This window comes from Ostrea edulis, chromosome 9, assembly GCF_947568905.1.
Source record: "Ostrea edulis chromosome 9, xbOstEdul1.1, whole genome shotgun sequence".
Lineage (NCBI taxonomy): Eukaryota > Metazoa > Mollusca > Bivalvia > Ostreida > Ostreidae > Ostrea > Ostrea edulis.
Window position 1 is genome coordinate 44,777,567 of NC_079172.1, and position 26,866 is coordinate 44,804,432.

A 26,866-nucleotide genomic window follows, 5' to 3' on the forward strand; every position below is an offset into this window, starting at 1 on the left:
GTCGCCCGGGGCATACTGAATATATTACACAGTGTGTGCACATGCACGTGGTCCTTCATCTCGCACCGGCCATTTCTAATTAACTCCTGAAACTTTAAAAAGCTGTCACGGCTTAAAGAAATCTGGATATTTCACTTGTTTTCAACAGATTGTAATCGGTGAGTTTTACTGGGAATCTTTCTTTTTACTTATATTTTGAATTCAGTTAAAAGGTGTAGGGGAAATGGAAAAGATACTTTAAATAAGTTACAAATTACTTTGACAATTTAATCATTTGGCACAGAGTAGAATTACGTAACAGATTTACAGCTGTATTTGATTTAATATTACCAACTGATGTTTAACTTTATTCCACTTCGAATATGACCGTAAATGTAAGATAATGATGTAGTGATAAAATTACGATTTTTATAAGAAGTTTTTTTTCCCCTTCTTCTATAAAAAAAAAGAATGGTATTCTAACACATTGAGTACTGAAGATCTATGCTTTAGTACATGCTTAAGATAATTATTTCAATATGGTTGATATGAGTATATCCTACTAGACTTTAAAGTTTAACACGGTGATTTATTAACTAACTTAGCGAAGTAATTACTTTAAATCTTACAAGGCTGATGAAACCTTCCTTCATTAACTTTAATCATATACATTTGGTTACAAAATTTGTGAAATGTGTATCTTATTTTGTCGCACTTGTTAAACGAAATCGACAGACTTTACTCCGTTCCCTGATTTTTGTATTTTACACTGTATTTCATCAAAGAGTGTCATTCATTATTTTGCTGACCAACTTTATTTCTGTTTTGCTTTTACCTTACATGTGCAAATTCAAAGCGCAGAGTCTAACGCGCTTATCGACTTCTCGGAAAGTCTGCATTTATTAATGTATACAATCACGTATAATGCGAAAAATGCATTTAATGAGGACCAAAATAAATGTTTGATATTTATTATGAGGAAATAGGCACTTTTCTTTGCTTCGTACGGTTTGTCCACTGTCATTTTATTTTTAGACGAAATGAATATTGAATCGACCGACATTTGAATACATTACTGAGTTCTTTTGAATTTGGAACACTCTGTCAGTGTCGCTTTGCCTTTTCCCCAACATTGAAGGTCAGAATATACCTGTTATATCAAACCTATCGTCCCGCTAGCTAATTTATCACCCTTAAAATTCAAATCGGAAAGATCTTCCATCATTTTCACCACTGACAGTCAGGACAAACTACGAAGCACTTCTTCCCACAACAACTGAGTTATTGCATAATTTAATTTGTAACTTCTTCACAGACGGTGTTCATTTGTTTTAAATTGCACTAATAAAATTTGAATTAAAGTACAATGCCCCGACTCCACCTCATGACAGGGAAAACAATAAAAAACCCTGTCTTCAGAGAATGACAAAATACCATTATCGTTGTTTACAAAGGTCTTAGGCAGTGTCCGTATTTCATAAATAGGTCTTCATTTTTCATTTCTCCATTTTCCAAATACCTCCTTTGTCTTTCGGAAAAAAACTAATTTGTCAGAACTTTTTGAAAAGACAGTATTCGGACAATTATGAGCACTCTACTTTAACAAGTGATGTGACTCATTTTTGCAGTGGATTATGGTAATCAAATTAACTACCATACATTTAAATGATGATTAAGACCTTATCAATTTCAAGATGTTCAATTATACAGTTTGATCTGTTTATGCATTCCCGTCACTGACCTCAGATGATAAATAATTCGAACCTCAGAAATTAATAACGTGATATGTTTTAAAGATTTCAAGTAAAATCAAATCATTTCAGTGAATCGTTTCAATCGCTTAATTAGAAAAAATCTAATACGCTCTCCGATTGGTTGATGCCAGTGTGCTATTATTATGTTATCTATACTTTAGAGCATGTACTGTAAACTCGGGAATTCTCATGGGATCAAAGTTTCGTTCCTATTGTGACATATTTTCGAATTCACTTCCTCCACAAACTTCTTAAAAGAACGACAACTCTACACACAATTAAGAGCACTACAACTTTTACTCATATTAAACAACAAAAACTTATCACCAAGCAAATGAAAGATTTCACAGCATATACAGTATGTAGGTGCTAGTAAATTGCTACGTTTACCGAATAGCACCATTATCAAGAGTACATTCCCTTGGTTTGGATATGAAGTTAAGGGACAGTCCATGGTCTAGGCAATTGCTCTGTAATTGGAGAATATTATGTACGAAGGACAAAGAACAATCACCGAGTTAATGATTCAGACTCTTACAGATAAACGCTAAGAATTGAACGTTACAGTGTTACAAAAGTAATGCACTTCCGGGTAGGAGACCATTGTCGCCGCAATGCGATTGTGAAGATTTCTTTTTGGAAACATACCATATAACGATTTTAAATCTGCAGAGTCAAAGTTATGATTCGTTTCAGAAAAAAAAAAAAACAATTTCCACGGTGACGTTTTGTCGTGGTTGAGTTTTTGCGTGTGTTAGTCCTCACGGTAGTTCACTTGGTTACAATATGTATTTTCATGGAGGAAATCAATTCTTGGAGATAGTTATATCATGAAGACACTCAAAACCATTTGGAATAAGTGATTTTATCATGATTATATGGATGTATATTAACCCAAGAAGACTTTCATAATAATTTCAATGTACATTCACTTCTTTCAAACCACACCACGGGTCTATAAAACTGAAAGGATTTCGACATTGATTTGTATTTGTAAGCATCACAGATTACCACCATTTTTTAATATTTACATTTCCAGGGCATCTTTACGAATTGCAATGACAATCATTTCCTTGGTTGCGTTGCAGTTATGAACGATGTTGGTATGAATATAGTATGGCTAATTCAACAGCTGGGATTTCCGACAGACTGAAAGTTTAATGAAAACATAAATGATAAATTTCACCATTGAAAACACATGAGGGTATGAACTGCAACGCTTCAAGCCGGTATAATTTACATGAAAATCATACAGGCTTGAAACGTTGCATTTCATACTCTCGTGTATTTCCAAAAATACATGTGTATAATTTATTTCTTTTCTATAAACATAAAAGTTTAAGGATGGGCTATTGTCATATTGAATGTACGCGTTAAAATGTGATACGTTGTAATCAACAACTACATGTATATAATGAAAGTAATTGTTACGCTTCTTCTTGTGCCAATGTTACTTCAAGGTCACAATCTGGTTATACCAAAGGACCTTGGAATTTTATTTAGAAGAGTATACATTGTATATACAACTGATTTATTACAAATTTTGTCCAAATGTGTAGCGTGAACACTATGTTTAAACTTATTTCTATCTTCATGTAACGCAGAACTAATACACACTGGCGAATTCAGTAAGATAAAGAGTAGATCGACCGAATGTCCTCTGATCATTGTAAATTTTTGTACATTGATCGGTATTACTGCCATACACACAATGCTTAAGACTTTTTCATATAACAACATCGGAGTAATGAGATACACAATGACATAGATATAGGATCTTCCATGGTTTGTGGTTTGGTATGATTTATATTCAACGAATTGTGTTTTCTAACCCCAAGTCTTGGCGAGGGGATAAAAAACGAACAACGAGTTGGATATAAATCACATTAAACCACAAATCAGGGGAGATTCTGTTTATCACATGTCAACCCCCTTCCCCGGTTACTGTATTGATGGGATTTTTGCTTCCTGACATTTTGTAAACAAACTACACTGTGCATAAAATTGACGTTTGTTCGTGACATCACAAACGGCGTAGGAAAATATAACTGGTGTAGTGATGAGAATTGAAGTAATGGGCGATATCCATTGGATAAAGGAGCAAACATGTGATAAAATAATTCTGAATTAGAGTATCGGATCATATAAGAAAGAGAAAATGATTTTCTCTTCTTTTCTTAGGAAATGATTAATGGTAGGTTATCTAAAATGGCCCCAAAAGCTGTTGCAAGTTCAAAATATCTTTAAATATACTATACCCTGTTAAAGTTGTCAGCAATGACTTATTCCTACAGGTTTAAAAATCTGTCATTGCCGTGATTTTGATTGGAGAAAAAGGTCATTATTTTGAATTTTTTCCAAGGAGGGAACAAAGTAATATTTTACCATCGTTGATGTCAATCCCGCGCGCGCCGGTAAGTGCGAAAGTTCCCCAGTTTACTTTCGGAAGGTCGGTGGTCTCTTCCTAGGTACATTGTATCTGGGTTCTCTCTTCCACCAATAAAAACTGGGCGCCACTATATAACAGAAAAATTGTTGAGTGTTGCGGAAAACATCAATCAATCAATTGATGTCAACATTTAAGTTCTTAGCGTTACATGTAAATGTAAAGAAGTAATGTGGCTTCATGACCCATAAGTTTTATAACTAAGGAAAATACATGCAGGTATTGAGCATGTTTTCTAATTTGTCTGAATGATGACTATAATTCATCCTTAAGCTCATTTCCTTTGTAACAGGACTAGAATGTCTTTCTGTTGGCACGACAGACATTACCTAAGCTGACTCAGACATATGTAAAAACCCGCTATTGCTGACCGATGCATATACTTCTCGCAACGGTGTTGCACTCATGTAGTCTTTGAGAATGGTAACTGGATCACTATTCTCAAAGGCGAAAGAGGATCAATCTAAGATATTTTCCGTGTTTTGGAGTTCAAATCTTCAGGCATTTAAAGTGTTTTATGTTGAGTATTTCTCTTCCATCACTTTGTGCCATTAAGTCGAGCAAATATCTATAGCTGCAATTATGATATGTATAATATATGTATACAGATATCTTAAAACAAACACTCAGTCACAGCGTCCTGAAAACACCGGTGCAATCGCTTATCAAAAGTGATACACATCTCCTTCCAAGGAACCTCCCACTAGGGTGGACAGAGTGTTTCCAAACTTCTACATACATTGTATAGGCAAGTGATTTTTCACAACAGAGGTTAACTGAACATGGTCCTTTGAATTGATAATTGTGCCACTTATACCAATGACAATATCATGTAGTTATTCCAAATGACATAATGATACATTATGTATCACCAAATTCCGTAGTTTCATAAATTTTGATCGGCATCTAATTTTGTGGATGCCCCTCCCCCTCCTCCCAAAAAATCACGGAAAGATATCCTTTATTTTTTCGTAATTAGCTAAAATTGTGCTCCATCGGTTACTTGGTGATATGGCACAACCTCGAAAAGAACGACAATTAATATACAACGAAACCACAGAACATTAGCGATGTTCATGATGGGAAAACATACTGTTGTTACAATGAAAGGTGAAGATAACGATCAGTGATCATGTTATAAATACATTGTAATCGTAATAATTTCTATTACCATAAGTTGTAGAAGTCCGGAAGTCATATATATATATATATATATATATATATATATATATATATATATAATCTGAAGAAAGAAAAACCGAAAACACAAGTGGATTCGCTCGACTTTCAATGGCTTTGGTACTCTTAGGGACGTTATTGCGTGTCAAGGTCTCTCTATCGAGTTCAGACATCCTTGTTAAGGAAATAACTCAATCATGTTTTGTCAAGGAAATTTGAAAAGGAAAAAAAATCAAATTGTGGGTGTGAACGATATAGCAAAGGAAATATGCACTCGATTTGTCTTGAAGTTGATGGAAGGACACGATGACAATTTAGTCGTGCCCAAGGCATGTGATTTGCATACTTCAAGACTTCACTTTGCTCGTTTTGATATATAGCAGTTAGAAAACAACTGTAGACATATTCATTTTTATTTACCGCACATGATGTTAAATGAATATGTATGAAAATGATTTTCTAAATCTTAAGTTGTAGTATCGAAAAGCTATGTTGTTCGGCAAATACTTATTGAAATAACGTTTTCCTGCAATTTTCGTATTTATACAAATTGCTTAAAATGGAACCTATATCGAGCCCTCTGTTGGATTCTAGTGACTGCATGATTGTAGATTCTACTGACAGTATAATTCATTAACATATTGTGACTAGCGGAGGGAAGCTGTACATGATATATGGAGATAATAAGTTGGAAGTACTTACTTAATTACATTCATTAATATTAATGAATTCTGTATTATTTAACTGTGGGCTTCATAATTAACTGTTTTCACCAGATAAATGATACAATGTTGTACCTGTTTCCCCATAAGTTATGTGATAAAAACCATTTAAAAAACAACAACCGAAAACAACCAAGAAACATTATGGTAATAGAAGAATTATACTTTTAGTTGGGCACTAATATAAAATCTAGCTAGCAATTTCTTTGTGAAGATTTAAAAAAAGAGATTGCAAAACACCATATATTTTAAGTAAGGGATGGATTGTGCAGTATAGTAGCAGTTGTTATTTTTCTTTGTTTTACACACTGTACGAGAATGCATGAAACGGAACGTGTAGTGGGATTTGGTTCTCTACAGAGCTTTGGTTCAAACTGAATGTGATTTTAAGAAAACATATACACAGCACAATGTATGACATTGATTAATACATTGAAATAAATGTCCTGAAAGGGGCTGCTGAAGGGTGTTTGTAAACTGTGATTTTTTTTCTCACACTGACACAGCACGTTATCTCTAATGGCATATCCCGAGAAAAGAAAACGGTGATATCAATCATCAAGGCATGGTAGTCTGAGACAAGAACATTTCAATTCCCGCTAAGTCCGAATTTGCTCGGTAAAACATTTAGATAAAAAAAGAGATATGTAGTTAGTTTCCCATCATACAGAACATTGATAACTATTGTCTGGATATCAGTAGTTTTGCGAGCTCAGGCAAGCTATACACAGTGTACAAGTATAACAACTCTCTCTAAATCTAAATGTAGCTTCATATTGCCTTGTTTCAGATTACACACATATATTAATCCATCATCATCATACTTGGGATCAAGGAAAAGTTTTTTTTAATGCAGTGGTTTGCACCATTCATTTTTCAAATATTTCATTATAAAGTGGCATGGCATAAGGCTCGATACATTGAGGTGATAATTATATGCTTGGTTTTCGATCTACTCCAAATTGACCACGCCTATTCCATGAAAAATGAACTATACAAGGAAGTCGGAATTTCTCGCATAACAAAATACTAAAAAGCAGGTAGACGGAAGAGTAAAAATAAAAAATACTGTTGAAAGTCGGGATCCTGATTACTTTATTATCAAAGTATCTTATTACTTAGGGATGTATAATAACTGTACTTTAATTGGTACATAAATAAAATTTCTATTCTAAGGTGTGGTTATAAGTGAAACTGTTAATAAATTTTACATTTATACTGAAATCTAGCATGATTTGCATAAAAATGCCCATGAATTATCCGTAAACACGCGGGTCTTGTCTGGCATAAATCTTCTTTTGTTTTGAGATTGAACTTTTCCTCCCCCCTTCGTTCCCAAGAAACCTCATATTTACATATCATAAAAGTACCTACTTTAATGGTGTGTTTTATTGTAGGAAGGTATTTTCAGTGCGTAAAATATCCATCATCTATTACAAATTTGTTTCATTATAGGGTTTTCTTTTCAACATATATACATGTATTTTCGCATAAAGAAAATATAATGCAGGTGCTCTCTTTAATGACATTTAGTGTCAGTTTTTGATATCACAATGACGGAAAAGAGCTCGTGGAGAGGTTTTGGTTTTGTATATGCAGCGTGATTCTTTCGTGGTAAAGCTCTTTATATTCAAAGGACAGCCCCAATAAACCAAAGTGGTGTGCGTTTAATATTTGTGGGTCTTCCTAGTTAGGCTGCAATGTCTTGATTTACAGGTACCTCGTTAGTATTTGCCACATTATGATAATCTCAAGCAGGAATTAACAATACAAAATCGCTGTTGATACTCATCAATGTGATACACGTGTGCGTGTACCATTTGTACTTCTCTCAACTCTAACGTTGATTTCGTATAAAAAATATTATACAATTAATGCCAACTATTTGTTCCGTTTTCGTCAGTCAAAGCATATTGGTATATAAGCACTATTCATGGTACAAATGGATTGATGGCTACAACACACTATTATATCGTAATCGAATAACCTGTCCGGTCCAACGATGGTGGGGCTTATTGCTGTTTTAGCAGGTGCGCGTATTACATGAAACTCTTTTTTTTTTACAGCCATGAAGGGGATCTATTGTTCTATGGTCCTGTGTCTTTTCCTTGCCTTGGTGGCTTTAGGTTTACAGATTGCCGCCAGTGTCACGCAAGGTTGGAAAATCATCGAGGGCGAACACTTGATCCAGAGGGCACCTTGGGTCACTCCGTCCATGTTTAAAATGGGTGAAAACGAGACAAAACACGTGAGTGTTCATTATTATATGATTTATGATCTATAATGAATTTCTGACAAATATGTCCACGGAGTAATAAACACTCGCTATAGTGTAACAATTGCCCATCAGCCGCGAATGCTAAGACACCTTAATGACTGCGTAATTCATTTCAACGAAACCAAGAAAGATTTTGATGTATTCTAATGCCATAAATCATAATGGTATACTTTTCAGGCTTCCATACAAATAGGCGTCTGGACCATGAAGATATGTGTCAGCGGGCGTTGTTTAGATATTGAGGACTACAGACCGAACCCAAACCAACTCGTGAAATATTTCGAAGGTAAACAATAAGCGTTGTTAAAAAACAATCAGTTCGCTATAATTTTTATATAATGAATAAGAATTATTGTAATCGGTACCAATCATATTTTCAAATAAACACACAAAGAATCATAGAATAGAGCTTTTCAAAGACATACCTACAAATAAGATGACGACGACATTGATACACAGAACAAAACCAGCCACGTGTATATACATGAAGTATGAAATAATCACAGACGTTAATTGACTCATTGGCTTTATATCCTTAAAATTCAATAAGAAATTTCGTCAGTAATCGTTAATCTAACCCTGCTTTAAACTTTTAAGGTTTCTCGCAAATACGTCAATTTGTCAACCAATGGAACTGTCGACCCGACAAGCGGTTTCTGTCTTTTCTTCCTCTTCACTGCTATGTGTAGACTACAATGTATATACAGTACAAAATCAATCTAAGGCGAAATTGACAAATTTAATATGTCTTTAGTATTATCAAGGGTAATTATTGTACAGAAACTCTTCATTCGTACATGTATATTACAGAATACAGTCATCAAACGTTTTAAGGATTTTAAGGACGTTCGATTATTGCGTTAAATAGTATTTTCACAGGTCTATCTCCTCATGGAATTCATTTAATTATGAGGGAAATAACCATTTGAAAAACTTTGGGGCGGTCATGTGATCAAATTGAAGGGCTTTTAGGTTTATTAACAAACCACCCCACTTCATAAACCAGTGAAGATTATAAAATGTGTATTTATCACTGATCTGTACAATTGAGACGAGAGGGCAAATTTGAAATATGACGTTCCATTTGTAACACCCGCCATGACGAACCTAACGGGATGCTTCTGAGTGTTGGATATATGTGATTTTATACATGTATATTTTGACAGAGGATTTCTGTCGTCATCATACTGAAATAACATGTATATATCTAAATGGACGGTTGGGAAGAATTAAAAGGGCAATCATTCTAAGTTTTGAACGCTGAGGAAATTCGAACAAGACGCAGAATCGATGTGCTTTACTACTAGTTTTATCTAGTAATGTTGCTGTAGATTTCTTATTGGAAACGTACTAAGCTAACCCTCCTTTTTAAGTTATTGATATATTCTTGTTACATCCTGGTCGTATGTGTTTGATCAATGTCCCAAGTCTAGCGTTATGACCTTTCACCTCCCAAAAACTATTAGAAACTGAATGTGTTGTTGTTAAGGCTATACATTACACACCACTGTCTGCTTTAGGAACCCCCGGAGAATTGCAGGCTATGTCCGTGTTTGGGTGCATTTTGGCTGGGGTAGCAGCTCTGTGTTTCTGGCCATTCTTCCATGTCTTGGACCAAAAGATGAACTGTTATGGAATTTATGTATCCATTCTTCTCGCTATGTCAGGTAAGAGAGACAATCCAACTTAAAGGATAACGAATGATTTTGTCCATAAAGAAAAGCATTTAAATTCATGCAATGAAGACATATCTTAACGTAAGCAATGGCATCTCAAGAAGAAAAAGGAGAGTGAAAAACTATTGGAAGGGTATTTTATCGTGCCTTTTTCCAGCAAGCCAGTGATCGATGGCTTTAGTTTCTATACAAGATAAGTAATTTGGTAGTCATATGTTACAGTGACGTAGAAGACTATATATCGTCAACATTTTATAAAATCATCTGATAAATGGTGAAAGCATTGTAAAATAATCATAAAATAGCATTGTCAGTAGAATACTGTCATATGTCTATCTGCATATGTCTTTTCTATACGATTACCTTGTTTGAAATGTTATACCGGATAGGGGAGTTTTTCCGCGGATGTAAAATGTGGCGATTTTCTATCTCATAAATGAAGGTAAACTAATTTTAGCGGACATAGTGTTGATAACTTATCTGTAAAACGTTTTACTGTCGTCCGAAAAACTGACATTAAAATTAACCAGTAGTATATTTACCTTCAAAGCTGAAGAGTGTTATATGTGTCCCAACTGATGTACAGAGTTATTTTTCTTGCTAAAACACGTGTTATGATTACAGACATTTAGCCATTAAAATTGGCGACAAAATACCAAACCACTAAATTAAGCCAAACTTACCACGCCGGAGAAAAAAAACACCGCTATACGGTATTATATCTTGGCACACTGATTTTTACTACGAATAACTCTGTTTACCTAGTCATTTGTAGGGCTCACGGCGGGTGTGACCGGTGGACAGGGGATGCTTACTCTTTCTAGGCACCTGATCCCACCTCTGGTGTGTCCAGGGGTCCGTGTTTGCCCAACTATCTATTTTGTATTGCTTATAGGAGTTATGAGATTGATCACTGTTCGTTATCTTTCTATCTATCTTTATGTATTTATACACATATATAAAGAACTTTTCTTTAACATTTCCAGGATTCTGCTGTTTAACATTAGGATATTTAATGTACCAAACCGTTGAAAATATAGAAGATCTTTTTATTGACCGTAACGAGGAGATAAAAACTTCATTCCCGTACTGTTTTATCTTGCTCCTCGTTGGGTTTGCCGCCACGTTTGCTGGAAGCTTGATTTCTTCGGTCACGATCTGCAAACTAAACCAACATATAGAACACGAGGAACGACTGTTGATAGAGAGGGAACGAAATATGGATAAGGATGACATATTCTCGCAAAACATCTTCTCCAAATCCAGACCACCCAAATCAGCCATATCAATACAAAACAAAGAACAAGTAGTTTACTCCATTCATTTGTAAACTGCGTCTAATTAAGAGATATTAGAATTTAGAGAAGCTTTTTTATATTTTGATGTACAACATCTTAATCAACAACGATAATCACCCATTCAGCCAACATGCTTCATTATTCTACTATCATGACGTAACTGATACAGGTATACGTCAATGATCCGAAGCTAATTTTAGCAAGTTCATTTTAAATTAGAATATTCTCTGCACGAGAATGGTTATTTTCTTTTAATGAATTTGAATGTAGAAGTCACGTAAAAACTCGTATGTTTGTCTATCAGCAATACGTCATCAGTAATACGTCATATACTCATAAAGTTATGACGCATTACTGCTGGAGTTCTGAGTTTAAGTGAGCATAGTCAGCTAGATACTGGTTTTAAGGTCAACTTTATTATGCTATTTGGAGTTGTTCCTTGTCATGTACGCTTTCAAAACTATGTAGCAATTATAAATCTTCCCCACTTAGTTGCATTTGTACATGATATCATGAATAGTTTTCGTTTAGAACACTGTGTTTGAACGGTGCACAATGTTATAATCAGTATGTTTTGTGAATGATGTCAGTTTTGCCTTTGGTCTTTATAGGCATGCCAGTTTTGTATATCATAAAAGTCGATTTCAGTTAAACCTGTTTATTTCGGATATGTCAGGCTCATACAAGATCAAGAACATAAGATGCTGGTAACAATATGTATTTTTATGATATTTTTCGAAGTTTTTTTTTGGTGAATTGCAATACATCTTGTTTCGACCATTCGTAACCCTCTTTCACGGCAAATCTACGTCACAAATGGCGCTTAATGTTCGTGTTTTGGTATTCAAATTTTATAATGTATATTACAATACATTGCATTCCACACATCTAAAAATCATCATCCTAATTTGTTGGAATTCTTCAATCTGCACGTCTTTTACTGTATAAGCTGTTCCGTATACTGACATAAAGAATGTTTGCAAACTCGTGCCCTGACAAGATGTACCAGCTAGATAAATACAAAAAGAAGTTCGAACATTAAGCAGTGGCGATGACGCAGTTGTACAGAGGAGGTAGAATTTGAGAAATATCACTTTACAACAGTTTCTCTTCTTTTGTGAAAGCCTGTATTCTTTAGCACCATCCATTTAAAATGCAGGCTTGCATATCTTGCCTATATGGGAACATTATTTTTATTAAGAATTTTTTGTACAAAAAGTTTCCTGTTAGCATTTAGTATTACATTATACTTCTATCCATATACATGTATTCGGTTTCGTGGAAGATATTCATAGATTTCATCCTTATTTCATTTTTATATCACCACCAGATACGGGAGTCATCTTCTGTGTTTATTAGACTACATGTTGTGGATTTCATTCTGGCTTCATGAAACAGAATGGAGTCTAACTACATGCAAGATATTGGACTCAGGCTACGTGTTACAAATTTGACTACATGTTACAGATTTGACTACATGTTACAGATTTGACTACATGAACATGTTACAGATTTCAATTTGCTATGACTGCATGATACAGATTTGACTTTAACTAGACGTTACATATTTGACTCGGACTTTATGTTGCAAATTTGACCACACGCTACAAATTTGTCTACGTTATAAATTTGACCTTGACAATATGTTCACGTTGACTAGACATTCCAGTTTTGGCTAGATGTTACAACTTTGACTAGACATAGCTACATGTACATGCTTCATGTTTGACGACGTGTTACAGATTTGACATGTTACATATTTCAACTGACTCTGACTAAATGTTAAAAAAGTCACGGCATGCTATACAATTCTATTGGATTTGACTACGGGTTACAGATTTGAATCTGACTGCTATGACTGCACATTATAAATTTTACATTAATTCTTCAGATTAGACTACATGTTCCAGATTCGAATCCTGAGTACATGTTACAAATTCGGTACATGTAACGAATGTTTTGTTTGTCATTCGATGATAGGATTTCTTGCTATGCAAGAAATCAATTATCACACATTGAAGGAAACATTTTCTCTCTCATTTATATGTCTATATAAGTATTTTTCACAATAAACTTTAAAAAGTTGGGTTGTTTTTTTTTTTTTATTTCTGTTCGACACATGACAAAAACCCGTAGTTAATACGAAATGTAAATTTATATGTTGCAAAATCTAATACAGAAAGCCCGCCATTTCTCTACATATAAACAAAACTGACATGCTGAAAATATGATGAGGGAGACTAAGCAAGGATTAGACACTCTAATATCCCTCATCAGTGTTTTGTTACTTTTGCATGAGTAACTGCCCTTTCAAAAGATGAAATTCTTCAAAAACATGCCTAATCTTAGACACATTTAATATCCCAGTCAATGGGATGGATATATGAATCTGAGTACCGTACCTATACTGGATTCCTATTCTTCACAAAACCCTTACAAAGATACATTGCTGGATCCAGTAAATGTTCTATCGAGCCCCTATATTTGTTCCTCACGAAATTATTAACTGCTGTGAAAGAGAAAAATCAAATGTACTGTGCCACAACAAATAAGAGAAGTGGTGTAAATCAAATGTGGATTCTAAAAATTTCTAAAGAACTTTTAGTAAATTTGAAATCGTAAAACATTTCTCAAATCAACAACATCAAAACTTGTAACTTTTCAACACGTTACACGACCATACCGCACGACGAATTAAAGAATATACTTTTTGACATTTTAGACAGTTGCTTTCTCAACAAAAATGGAAAAACAAAATACTCATATCTAGTGATCAGTCATCCAAAAATTACTTTGTTAAACACCACTGATTCCATGGACAAGTACTCTGAAATTGAAATTAAGAATATGTTGGAGTTCTTCATAGACAATATCTTCATAGTCTTTGATGATCAGGTCTTCCAACAGTCTGTTGGAATTTCTATGAGCACGAATTTTGCTCCTTTGTTAGCTGGCCTGTTTTTTCTATTCTTATGAGGCTGAATTTAGTCAAAAGCTTCTACATGGGAGGACAAAATATCTTGCTTCAACTCGACATTTAGATATATCTCCGACGTTTTATCTACGGTATTAACAAGAATAATTTTCATTCATATGTCGATTTAATATATGAACTCGAAATAAAAGACACCACAGAGTCTTCCACATATGCATGATCTGTTTCGTACTTTATTCAAAATATATATTAAAGGCATACTAACAACTCACCTCAACTATGACAAACGGGATGAGTTAAGCTATTCAATCGTCAACTTCCAATATTAATTATGTATCAGTATTTCATTATCACCTGCAGATGGTGTTTATATCTTTCAACTGATTCGTGTGATCAGTTTTCCCCCGCAAGTTCTATGGTCGTTATGCCAACACAACTCAAGAATTCAAATCGATGAAAGAACGTTTGATACTTCATACTTTCCAATGTTATTGCCTTAAAATTGTAATGATAGCCATTTCCCCATAAACGCATCGCAGTTGTAAACAAATAGTGCATGGATCTTGCTGAATATAGAACGTATAATTTAACGACTGGTATCCCGAGAGAAATGAAAGTACCTATATAGAATGTAAATAAAAGAAATGAATTAGAAGGATCCCAGTAATTGCTGTATTGAATAAACAAGAAAATTACTCGAGATGAACTGTAGTCAAGTTGTTTATACATCATAGAAACACATTTCAATTTAGCTATGGCTTCGCCACGAAAGAGGGTCCTGTTAAATGTCGATGAGAAAAAGCAGGGACCTGTATACTAGTATATAGGTTACTGGAAAAAGCAAATCATTACGTACCAAAGACATCATCCAAAATGTACCCATCAGGATATTGCAAATCATTTTTCTGTTTTATGGGAAAAGTCTATAAAAAGAAGGACAGTGGGCTACATCTTAGTAGCAAAGGATGCAATTCTTGCCAACCCTGACCCAATCTCTGAAGGTTCGCCTACCAGGAAACGGCACCGCAGTGCACTTAATACTGACTTAGAAAAGGCGTTGTTTATGTGGTTTACGCAAGTCAGGACAAAAAAAATTCCTGTTACCGGGGATATGATAATTGAAAAGGGAAAACAGTATGATGCAGAGCTAGGAATATCCAATTTCAAATATTCTGAAGGGTGGCTAACTCGTTTCAAACAACGTCATGGAATTTCATCCAGAATTATAAGCGGTGAAAGTGCCGGAATTGATGTGAGTTTGATTATTGATGGCCGGAAAGAGGCAATAGAAGTAATGAAAAATTATGATTTGAAAGATATTTATAACATAGACGAGACAGGATTGTTTTACCGAATGTTACCCGATCGCTCACTTTCATAAGTATTGTAAATAGAGGAAAGATAACTCTTACATATAAAAGAATGGTAACTCTATTTCTTCACGATGGCAGTAATTCAATTCATCGCCAAATTCGTTATAATGCCATAATTTCATAAGAACAAAAGGTGGCGGTTTATCGAGATTTGACTATATATATATATATAAAGCACAGAAAATTTCACTTTATTTGGATACCCACTTCCGCCCCTACCCGGGGTTGAACTCACCACATGCGGAACCAAATCTCCTAGCAGCATGCAACCAGCGCACTACACCGCTCGACCATCGAGGCAAGTCTAAAAACTTGCTTTCGATGACGATGGAATTCTCGCCACGCTGTCACACGCTACACGGTCATTGAGAATGGAAATGGGATAGTTATTTAACGTACATTTAAGAGGATCATACATGATACACATTGCAATCGAAATATATATATATATATATCAATGATCTACTGGATAACACACGAGCAATTTTCACCCCGACATGTCAACAACAAAAAAGAACACCACCATGCACGTTTCAAAAATATTTTATTAAAAAATGATTCTAATCAGCGCTATGATAGAAACACAACAATGATGTAATTACATCTATAAAAAGAAATGGACGGAAGAGGTCAAAGAAAAGATATATCACGAAATTCTCTGCAACAACAGAAACACAGTAGGGCAATCATGAGATGCAGATGAAATAATGGTATTCAAAGACGAAAGATATTAATTGCATTGTTTGTTATTTTAACGACAGTCTGCATATAAAAGTAAACACCACACAACATCTAGGTTAAATCATAAACAGGTATGTCGTTGTTGTTATATTGTATATATTTAAAACAAAAGGATCTTCCGGACCTGCTCTAGACCTGTTGTTATTAAGTTGTAGACCATGGCTGACGTCAATGTCCCAAGTTCGCAGCATCCTTTACACATCACAGATACACTGAAAATGATATTTTGTAGATTGATAAACTGATAAAACACACGTGAAGTATTCATTTTTGTATTTATACCCACCCAGTAAATTAAAAACAATTACGATATGACAGTCACATGAATAATCATAATAGGGCATGGTTTGAAGTCAATAAGGGCAGCAGGTGTTCGATACCAATGCATTCTGGCGTTCAAGTTTTGTACAGGAAATTTAAATTCTCATACAGTATACACTGATTATGTGGCACACTGATTTTGACTACGGATAACTCCGTTTATCTGATCAAGATACTGTAAATGTATTACATTTGGCTGTGTATTCTATTTAGAGCCTTTGGCGGAACGCAGCTTCCGCTAAATCAAGTACATCGCTAAATGCCGTAAATCTAGATGTTTAAAGTAATTCAGGAATGCGCTAAATCAAATCTACGTTAACTTGTTGAAAAAACGATTTCCGCCAAATATCGTACACGCCAAATATAATACGTTTACAGTATAGGGCTCACGGCAGGTGTGACCGGTCGACAAGGGATGCTTACTCCTCCTAGGCACCTGATCCCACCTCTGATATATCCAAGGGTCCGTGTTTGCCCAATTCTCAATTTCGGATTGCTTATAAGAGTTATGAGATTGATCACTGTTCGTTATCTTCCCCTTTCATATTTAAGCTGCTTATTGCGTGTTTATTGGTATTTGACTTTCTTATACACGAGTTTCAGTTGCTCTTCAGCTATAATCATGACAAGGTGTTCGTCAACAATGCAAACTGCAGACATGAACGCTCATTGCTAAATTAAAAAATGAAAATAATGAAATTATTATTTAATGTGTTTATTTCTTACTGTGAAGTTTCAACAACAAAGAATCTGGTAATATGTTTTATTTGAGTAAGATTACCGATCAACGAATCCAACCCGAGAAAACGGATAATTTGTGAAACGCGACAATCTACAATTTAGGAAGAGGTATACCCCCCCCCCCTCTAGATCCGCTACTGGCTTGGGAGGTGAAATGTTTATAGGAATTCAAATTCACTTTCTTAACCAAATCGAGGATTATAACCTTGTCCCAGAATTCAAGTCTAGAGCCTTTTACTCGTATAATGTCCATTTAAAAGTTGACGTATGTACAGTGTAGGTTACTTTTTCTGCGTACTTACCAGACATATCCACACAATTATCCACGGCCAGAAAAGCAGAGTAATAATCAGATTCAAGCAGGTTTCTTCATGGAATCTGCGAAACAAAAATAATTTTTACATTCTAAAGGTGAACATACATCGTTGTATATAATATGTAAAATCAATGTGCTCATTGAAGACAATAATAATCTTGTAACTTGTGAATAATTTACAGTACATATTATATTGTTTTCCTATCAACTTGATTATGAAAAGAATCTTATATATTGTTGCTGAAGGATAGCTCAAACGTTTTATGAAAGGTTCATAAATGCGCTACATAGCGCAATGAAATTATAATTTCATGAGAACTCTGAAAATTTCGAAACAACAAAACTACAGTGGTTTATTCAAAACATGATGGGGCACGTTCTGGTCTGTTGCTGCAGATAGCTAAAGAGATATGAACCTAATGTCTGTCCGAACAGATCATGCTTACAGCAGAATACCTTCCAGAAATAAAGAATCCAACTTGGCAAGCCGACTTAAAGCTGTATGACCCGATGTTCATGTATTATTTTTGTACATAATTACTTTAAAGCAGATTAATTACTTTATAAAGTTATTAACTTTCCCTTAATTACATGCTTGAAAACATCTGCAAGTAAAAGAAAACTGAGAATATTATTTAGAAAGTAAATATAGTGTGGTACATATATAAACCATAGTGTTAGACGTCTATAAATAGACCCACGCGCGTCAGGGGAATCCCAATATGATGTATTAACTCATACGCAACTGTCTACTTTTAAGGCTGAAAGAGCGTAAAACAACGAAATACTAAGAGGTATTTGATATTTTTATTTCTATTAAACTTATGGCACTGTACTGTTGAAACAAAATACACAAGTTTACACAGATAAGACCACCGATGATCTGAAAGTTTGAACTGTTCACGTGACTGTCACTTGAAATAGCAGGCTGACGCGGTTATTTGTAAACATCGATTTAAAATCAAATAATTTTGGTTAAAACAGGTGAAATAATGTATGATATATCACACAGCTTCATAATTACATACGTGCGATGATTTAATAGCGTTTTTACGAGATGGAAAAAAATATTGTAATTCGGACCATACAGCTTTAAGAGAGTCGAAACATGAGAGATTTCATTAACTAGATACTGAACAAAACCATATTTAAACAGATAAATCAGACAAATAGATACCAATAAAATTATCTATAATTCATTCATGAACAGTCGTCTGGACGTTCGCCCCTGTCAAGAGGAAGTCTCGAGTTAGTTTGAATCTCGAGCCCGAGATCTTTATAAGGCTAGCGAATTCGAGGAACAGCGGAAGAATGTATCATTATACCTTATATCAGTTTACGAAATAAAATACAATAATTTCTACCAAGTATATAGAAGAATATGTAGCGTTTTCGTACAAATGTTTGACTCTTACAATATTTGTCGCATGCACATATACATTCAATACATTCATTTCGCGTCGTGATCGGGAGGTCGTGGATTCGGGACCTACTCGTGTCTTGGTCGCATCAAATCAAAGACGTAATAATACATATGTATGTAGTGACCGCTCCTTCGCCAAGCACTCGGCATTTATAAGTAAGAGTCATGGATCTTGCGAGTGAAACCTAAAGAACCGAGGTCCTGTGTCACGGCAGAAGTTGGTACGATAAAGAACCTTCATTACTCGACGGCCCTCGGCGCCATGCATAGTCCACATGTGTAGAACTTTACCTACAGCTAGTGACATTTCGATATTTCGAAAGAGACGTAAAAAAAATAATAATAGTACATCTGCAATACATTTTTCCAATCGCAATCTACAAATACGATGATTGAAACGGTATGCAGTCAGCGTAAATTTGCTATTATATCTAATCCACAGGCGTTTGGGGCATGTATCATCATCATTCCACCACCCCACCCACTCCCTTTCACACACACCTAATTTTTCTTATCTGGGATATACTCATTTTTTCTACTTATGTAATATAAATATGCATTTTTGATCATCCAAAAACTGTTATTTTTCGTCTATGTCACGTATTAGTAAAAATCACGTTATCAGTGATCATAAGAGCTCTTCTTATAATCACTGAAATCGTGATATATTTTTTTTCTAATACGTGACATAGACGAAAATTAACAGTTTTGAATTATCTATAATGCATATTTACAAAACATAAGTAGAAAAAATAAGTATATCCCAGATCAGAAAAAAATAGGGGGGGGGGGGGGGTTTGAGGTGGAATGATCCATGCCCCAAGTTCCTGTGCTCTAACCCACGTTTCAAACGACCTTACCAAAGGCTAACAAATTTTAATTTGAAATAGATGCCAGTCCTAATCTACCTCATCCAAACACACCAATAATGAACTAAAATTCCTTATATTTGTGGGGTTCTTGATTTTGATGGTTGTCGTGGCGTGGACAATCCCACTATGAATTGGAACTAGTGAACAATCACAAACGATATCCCTTCAACAAGGAAGTGGTGGCTCACTTAAGCATGCCTACCACACAGCCACGAGACTTGAATTCAATCAGATATTAGATCTCCTGAAATCTGCTATGTACGTACCTTCTCTTTCTCTCGCTTATAACCGTATTAGTACCGCCTCCCTGTACCACGACAACATTGGACTGTTGTTGCGCCACCGGGGCCCCGTAACCTGGCTGAGGATAACCATATCCCGGGGGTGGCGGACCGTATCCTCCGCCAGGAGGAGGAGGGCCGTATCCTGCACCCGGGGGTGGCGGACCGTGTCCCGCTGGGGGAGGTGGACCACCGTATGCAGGAGGAGGCTAAAATCAATAGTTGTGCATTATTGTACATGCATACACCTTTGATTTGTGACTCGTGTATGAACCAAGGTTTTTTATAAATTTATAAAATCTCTTTATATATGATTTTTGAAATATTTTCTCTATGAATACTTTTAAAGTAGAAGCAAAGTTCTCTGTTTTTCATGGTTTGTATTGCTTGTTCAATATATCAATATAATATTCATTTGTTTCATAATATTTATAGGAAAGAAAACACCAGAAAGGTCTTGAAACATGTATATAATATTTTCCAAATCGGGATAAAGTACATCCAATGCCGTTCACAAAAGAACCAGAGCCACGAATAGCCAAAAAATGGTCCTTAGTCAGAACATGATATTATTCTCAGGGACAGAAACCAAGAATATCTATTTTTCAAATATGTTATCCTTTTTCCGATATCTTTTAATTTTTTTTAGTTATTGACCTTCAAAGTACCCATTGTTTTGGCCAGATTATTATTGACGTCGCGATTTTGCAACGTAACGTCACAATCTTACAACGTTTCATGTACTTTTACGTGAAAGTTCTCTAGGTATAAAAGTGAAACAAAAACACTATTCAGTGCAATTTAATTATGATATTGTAAATATTTAAATCTGTCTATGTTAATTCTATATTAAAACACACACCTATATAGTATAATCGTACATCTCTTTCTTCTCTCTCTGTTTGTCTCCTTCCCTCTCTTTATATTTTTAAAATTTTTATATATGAAACCATTCAACAGTTTTAAAGTAATATTAATTCAGTACCTCTTTACTTAGCTTTGTTATTTAAGTATGACATGAAGATAAACCCAATCCCAATATTTTAACTGTATAACCATTTATTGCACATACCGATATTTTTTTTATTGTACTATAACTTTAGAAATCATTAAACAATACGGGATAGGCCAATGTATCTTCGCATCTAAGTAGCCTATCGAGTTAGGCACCTCTCGGTCCTCCAAGTCTTTTTATGTACTGCGACAGCGATTTCAACATGCTCATCAGTGCCAAGAAAACTGAATTCACGGAGATGAAACATGTGAAGCCAGATATTTATTAGATTCAACGGCCTTCAGATAATTAAAATATATATAGTGTGCTAACGTATAAAGGACATGTGTGGAAGTAAAGGCGCGGGCAGACGATGGGTGGATCTCGATTGTATCTGGAGTGGATTGGAGGACTTACATGTAGCTTCGTAATTGGTTGATCAAATAACTAAAACTGTTAACTAGTGCAAGGTTTTTGTAACTATCCCTAACATGATTACATATATATTCAAGTTCATAAATTGAGCATATAATCTATTTGAAATTTTGGGGGCAAAATCGATTGATGTACATAGCCCGATTCCGACGATGGCGCGGATCCGGTTTTATTTCAATAATATTGTTTGAAATAATCATATTTTAATAACTTTGAATAATTACTGGTTTCGTAAAAAGACAATGGAACAATCCCCAACTATAATATTTAGATATTACGATTTGTATTAAACCTATAGTTTGGAAAAGTATTCGGATTTCGTGCATGGAATGTGAAATTCCGGTTATTTGCAGAACATAAAAAGTAAAAAAAAAAAAACCTCTTAACTTCTATGCAGTATGTAATATACTAATTTACAATTCATTAAGATTTATTGGATCGAGGCCCGGGGGTTATACAAAGAACCAGAGCCACGAATAGCCAAAAATGTCCCTTAGTCAGAACATGATATTATTTTCGGGGACAGAAACCAAGAATATCTATTTTTCAAATATGTTATCCTTTTTCCGATATCTTTTCATTTTTTTAGTTATTGACCTTCAAAGTACCCATTTTTTGGCCAGATTGTTATTGACGTCGCAATTTTGCAACGTAACGTCACAATTTTACAACGTTTCATATACTTTTACGTGAAAGTTCTCTAGGTATAAAAGTGAAACAAAAACACTATTCAGTGCAATTTAATTACCGTATGATATTGTAAATATTTAAATCTGTCTATGTTAATTCTATATTAAAACACACACCTATATAGTATAATCGCACATCTCTTTCTCCTCTCTCTCTGTTTGTCTCCTTCCCTCTCTTTATATTTTTAAATTTTGATATATGAAACCATTCAACAGTTTTAAAGTAATATTAATTCAGTACCTCGTTACTTAACTTTGTCATTTAAGTATGATATGAAGATAAACCCAATCCCAATATTTTAACTGTATAACCATTTATTGCACATACCGATATTTTTGAGGGAGGGGGGATCTTAAAATGTACACGAAAACACGGTGGATCCAACCGTTGATTTACGAATAAGATCTATTGACCTATATGTGTGTGCGTTTCAATATTACATGTAGTTTATGTTGCATATTGATCACTTCTTTTAACAATCTTTTATAAGTTTGCGGATTTTTATTTTTATTATTTGTTTGGGGGGTGTTATTATTATCCCGCATGTACATGTAATCATGCCAAAAACAGTAATATCCAGGCTTCGGACAGCGGCGTTATTTCAGACGCACTTTGCTACATGTACAACTTTGGACAGTGAGTAAACATTTTAATCCTATGTTTCACACTTTTATTTGTGTTTTGCTATATAGGGAGTTACGTTTATGATGTGTGTGTGTGTGGTGGGGGTGGGGGGGGGGGTGGGGGTGGCAGGAAAACTGTTACAAAAGTACCCGTACCTGTACAGAATAACACATGAACATTTAGTTTAGCCATATGGATATAATGTATTTTACATTAGGTTAAGAAAATGTTCACATGAACTAATAATCAGGTAAAATATGTTCCATTTATCTAATTTCATTAGTTTCCTATCCGGATCATTTATTACAATAGTATCTAGACCTGTGTGTATTTCAAAATGCCTTAATTATTATCATTAACTCCATAACATTATGAAACGAATTCATTAATTAAAAAGTCTTATTCTGATACTGCTACATATAATAGAACCAAACTCCCTCCTCGCATATATTTGGTTAGTGTGCAAACAAAATTAAGCGGATGTTATTTTCACATAAATAGAAACAAGAATTTTATCAATCAAGGGGTTAACACCATAAAATTTGATTATCTTAACACTTTCACATTTCTTCCAGTCATTAGGTTTAGTTCTTATCTTTACATAACATGCATGAAGGAAACATTTTTCCGTTTTCAGACACTTCCTCCATGTTACAAACACTCAAACTAAATTAAGAAGGACAGTGTGGTTTAATTTGTTCAGTTATTCCTTCTATAATGCTTAGTAATATTTTACTTAATTATGTAGGATAATATATTTAAAAAATAAATACATCAACTTTTACTTCAGGAACGAGTGTCATTCATATGTTCACCTCTATTTTAATCAGTATTACTAGTAATGATATCGTCTTCTTTTTTCCATTTGTCTTTTTTATTTTGTTATAAGATTTGTGGTTTTGAATATTTGCTGTTAAGACTGAATCTTCAATGATAAATATAATTGAAACAATGAAATGTACACTATTTTCGTTAACATTCTTTTTACATTATTTTTTTTTTTTTTCATTTTCGAATTATTCATTATTATTATCCCTTTTTATTAACTGCCTTTTATTTTTGCTAATTAGATCAAATGTAATTCTGTTTGTCAATGAATTTCATTTAAAAGCAAAACAAGATCCATATTGCTAGATATATTTTTCGTATTCATATTTGTATGTATTTCTATATATTGATTTCTAACGGATGAAATATGCAATGGACCGGAATAGCTGTGTGTCGAAATATAACGGTACCCGATGATGTATGTCCAAATCGGTTGTAACACGTAAACAACGGAACGAATGTTGTAGATCTGTAGCTCAGAGACTTGTAGCCTACAGTCTATTCTTTATATTGTTATGTGGACGCCTAATTTTTTTCTGGTACCCATATATTGTACTATAACTTTAGAAATCATTAAACAATACGGGATAGGCCAATGTATCTTCGCATCTAAGTAGCCTATCGAGTTAGGCACCCCTCGGTCCTCCAAATCTTTTATGTACTGCGACAGCGATTTCAACATGCTCATCAGTGCCAAGAAAAGTGAATGCACGGAGATGAAACATGTGAAGCCAGATATTTATTAAATTCAACGACCTTCAGATAATTAAAATATATATAGTGTGATAACGTATAAAGAACATGTGTGGAAGTAAAGATGGGTGGATCTCGGTTGTATCTGGAGTGGATTGGAGGACTTAGCTTCGAATCGTAATTGGTTGATCAAATAACTAAAACTGTTAACTAGTGCAAGGTTTTTGTAACTATCCCTAACATGATTACATATATATTCAAGTTCATAAATTGAGCATATAGTCTATTTGAAGTTTTGGGGGCAAAATCGATTGATGTACATAGCCCGATTCCGACGATGGCGCGGATCCGGTTTTATTTCAATAATATTGTTTGAAATAAATATTTTATTAACTTTGAATAATTACTGGTTTCGTAAAAAGACAATGGAACAATCCCCAACTATAATATTTAGATATTACGATTTGTATTAAACCTATAGTTTGGAAAAGTATTCGGATTTCGTGCATGGAATGTGAAATTCCGGTTATTTGCAGAACATAAAAAGTAAAAAGTCACTTATCCCCCAGGCCTCGATCCAAAAAAACTCTTAACTTCTATGCAGTATGTAATATACTAATTTACAATTCATTAAGATTTATTGGATCGAGGCCCGGGGGTTATACAAATTTTTGGTGCATATTGTTGGATATTATCAGCTTTTACAAAAATAACACAACTATTATGGGTTCTGCATGTTATAATTTCTATATGCGTGAATTTTCGCGGAAAAAACACACTGGATTTATAAAGAAGAAGGTCTAAGCTATTTCATACCATGATGAAATATTGGAATGAAGATACTTTATTTTACTCAAAATCACAGGGCCATATTTGGGTATTCGTGGCTCTTGTTCTTTGTTTGCTCTTTTATATATATATAGTGCAACACACATGTGCGTTATGACTCGTTCTTTATACTCTATCTGTAGATCTACATGTATAAGATGAAGGGTAAAGAAGATGGTATACAACGATTATCAATCAGCTCGGCGGGGCAGAATTAATCATAAACACTGCTTTGGTAAATAAACATTTTGTCCTGCCATTAGGGACGACAAGGAAGTTTAAATTCTTGGTAAATTAAATATCTATCAACGCAAACTTACGAGGCCTACATCTAAACTAACATATTGCTTTTGTCATTCTACTTAAATATTTAAATGATCTACTCAAGCTAGGAATCTTTTTGAATTTAAAGGTAATTTTTTCCCGATCCTTAGTGCCTTTTATAAGAAAAGACGCATGGTTAAACATGTCTAATGAAAAAGTTTGATATTATCCTCAATACTCCATGGCGATAGTCAAACAAGTGTTACCATACATGACAGTGTGAGAAGTAATTTTGTAAATGAAAATCTTGTACATGGTATATATCGACAAATACATAGAACAGAGCAATACTTTCAAAAGGCTATTTCTATTCCTTAATAATCATACACAACTTTCATTTACAGATCAAACGTAAAGAAATCTGATGAAAAATCATTTTGCATTGTACATGTACATATCGACATAAATTTATACTTACAGCCGCCATTTTCAAAGATGTAACTGAAAGGGAAATATAAATCCTATATATCACTTAAATATTCTTCATATGAAAGTGCTAACGAATAGAGATACTTATGTGACCTAGCCTTTAATTCTGCTAGGAGTTAATCTACTTACTGAATCGTCTGGTACGTTTAAACAGAACCACTCGTTGGCTAGTCAGGACCTACACTGAGAATGACGGGTTTTTATGGCACAGTGCGCAGACAGATTGAAATAACCTGCATTTAAAATCACCGTGTTGTGTAAAAAATTTTGTTTTAGCTATATTATCATACGAGCATTAGTGTTGTCGTATACAATAATTTGGTATCGAGCAGTTGCGATAATAAAATTGGCTGTATTTTAAAAATCACAGAGACCAAATACAATTATGTTTACGGCACCATAACTTATAGTTGCTTTTGTTAGAAAGGCATTGGGTAAAAGGACTATTCAAACTGACTATGTAAGATTGTTAAATTAGAATTGTTCAGTGTAGTGAGTTTTTTGGTCACAAATATTGATAATCTGGCTGCAATAAAGACATTTTAAAAGAAAAACGTGAAAATAAAGAAATACCCAATCTCATAAACTATTTACACAAGGATATAGGACTATATTGCTACACTGTTCTTCATTAAACTCTGTTTTGGAATTTAAGTCTGTCGATTTTACATTTTCAAAGTGCGCTT

At 34.3% G+C, this 26,866-nt stretch overlaps 2 protein-coding genes across 7 annotated transcripts; one reads left to right on the forward strand and one right to left on the reverse strand.

Annotated features, from left to right (window-relative positions):
- Positions 1-13,418, forward strand: LOC125658239 (uncharacterized). Its single transcript, XM_048889426.2, has 5 exons — positions 1-158; positions 8,147-8,328; positions 8,536-8,644; positions 9,879-10,025; positions 11,021-13,418. Exons 2-5 carry the CDS (start codon positions 8,149-8,151, stop codon positions 11,362-11,364), a joined length of 780 nt encoding a protein of 259 aa, XP_048745383.1. The 5' UTR covers positions 1-158; positions 8,147-8,148; the 3' UTR covers positions 11,365-13,418.
- A 2,749-nt stretch (positions 13,419-16,167) lies between these two features.
- Positions 16,168-26,866, reverse strand: LOC125658245 (postacrosomal sheath WW domain-binding protein-like). 6 transcript variants are annotated; one of them, XR_008798587.1, is made up of 6 exons: positions 26,850-26,866; positions 26,310-26,413; positions 26,170-26,192; positions 20,321-20,544; positions 17,746-17,821; positions 16,168-16,593 (listed from the first exon to the last, which is right to left on the reverse strand). XR_008798587.1 is itself a non-coding variant. In XM_048889434.2 (5 exons), the coding sequence occupies exons 2-5, from the start codon at positions 26,176-26,178 to the stop codon at positions 16,576-16,578; spliced, it is 327 nt and encodes a 108-aa protein (XP_048745391.2). In that variant the 5' UTR covers positions 26,179-26,192; positions 26,310-26,431; the 3' UTR covers positions 16,168-16,575. The 6 variants fall into 6 exon arrangements, 4 of the variants coding, with proteins under 4 accessions (XP_048745391.2, XP_056005309.1, XP_056005307.1 ...); XR_008798588.1 differs by lacking the exon at positions 26,850-26,866 and adding an exon at positions 26,775-26,789 and having other exon boundaries at positions 26,170-26,212; XM_048889434.2 differs by lacking the exon at positions 26,850-26,866 and having other exon boundaries at positions 26,310-26,431.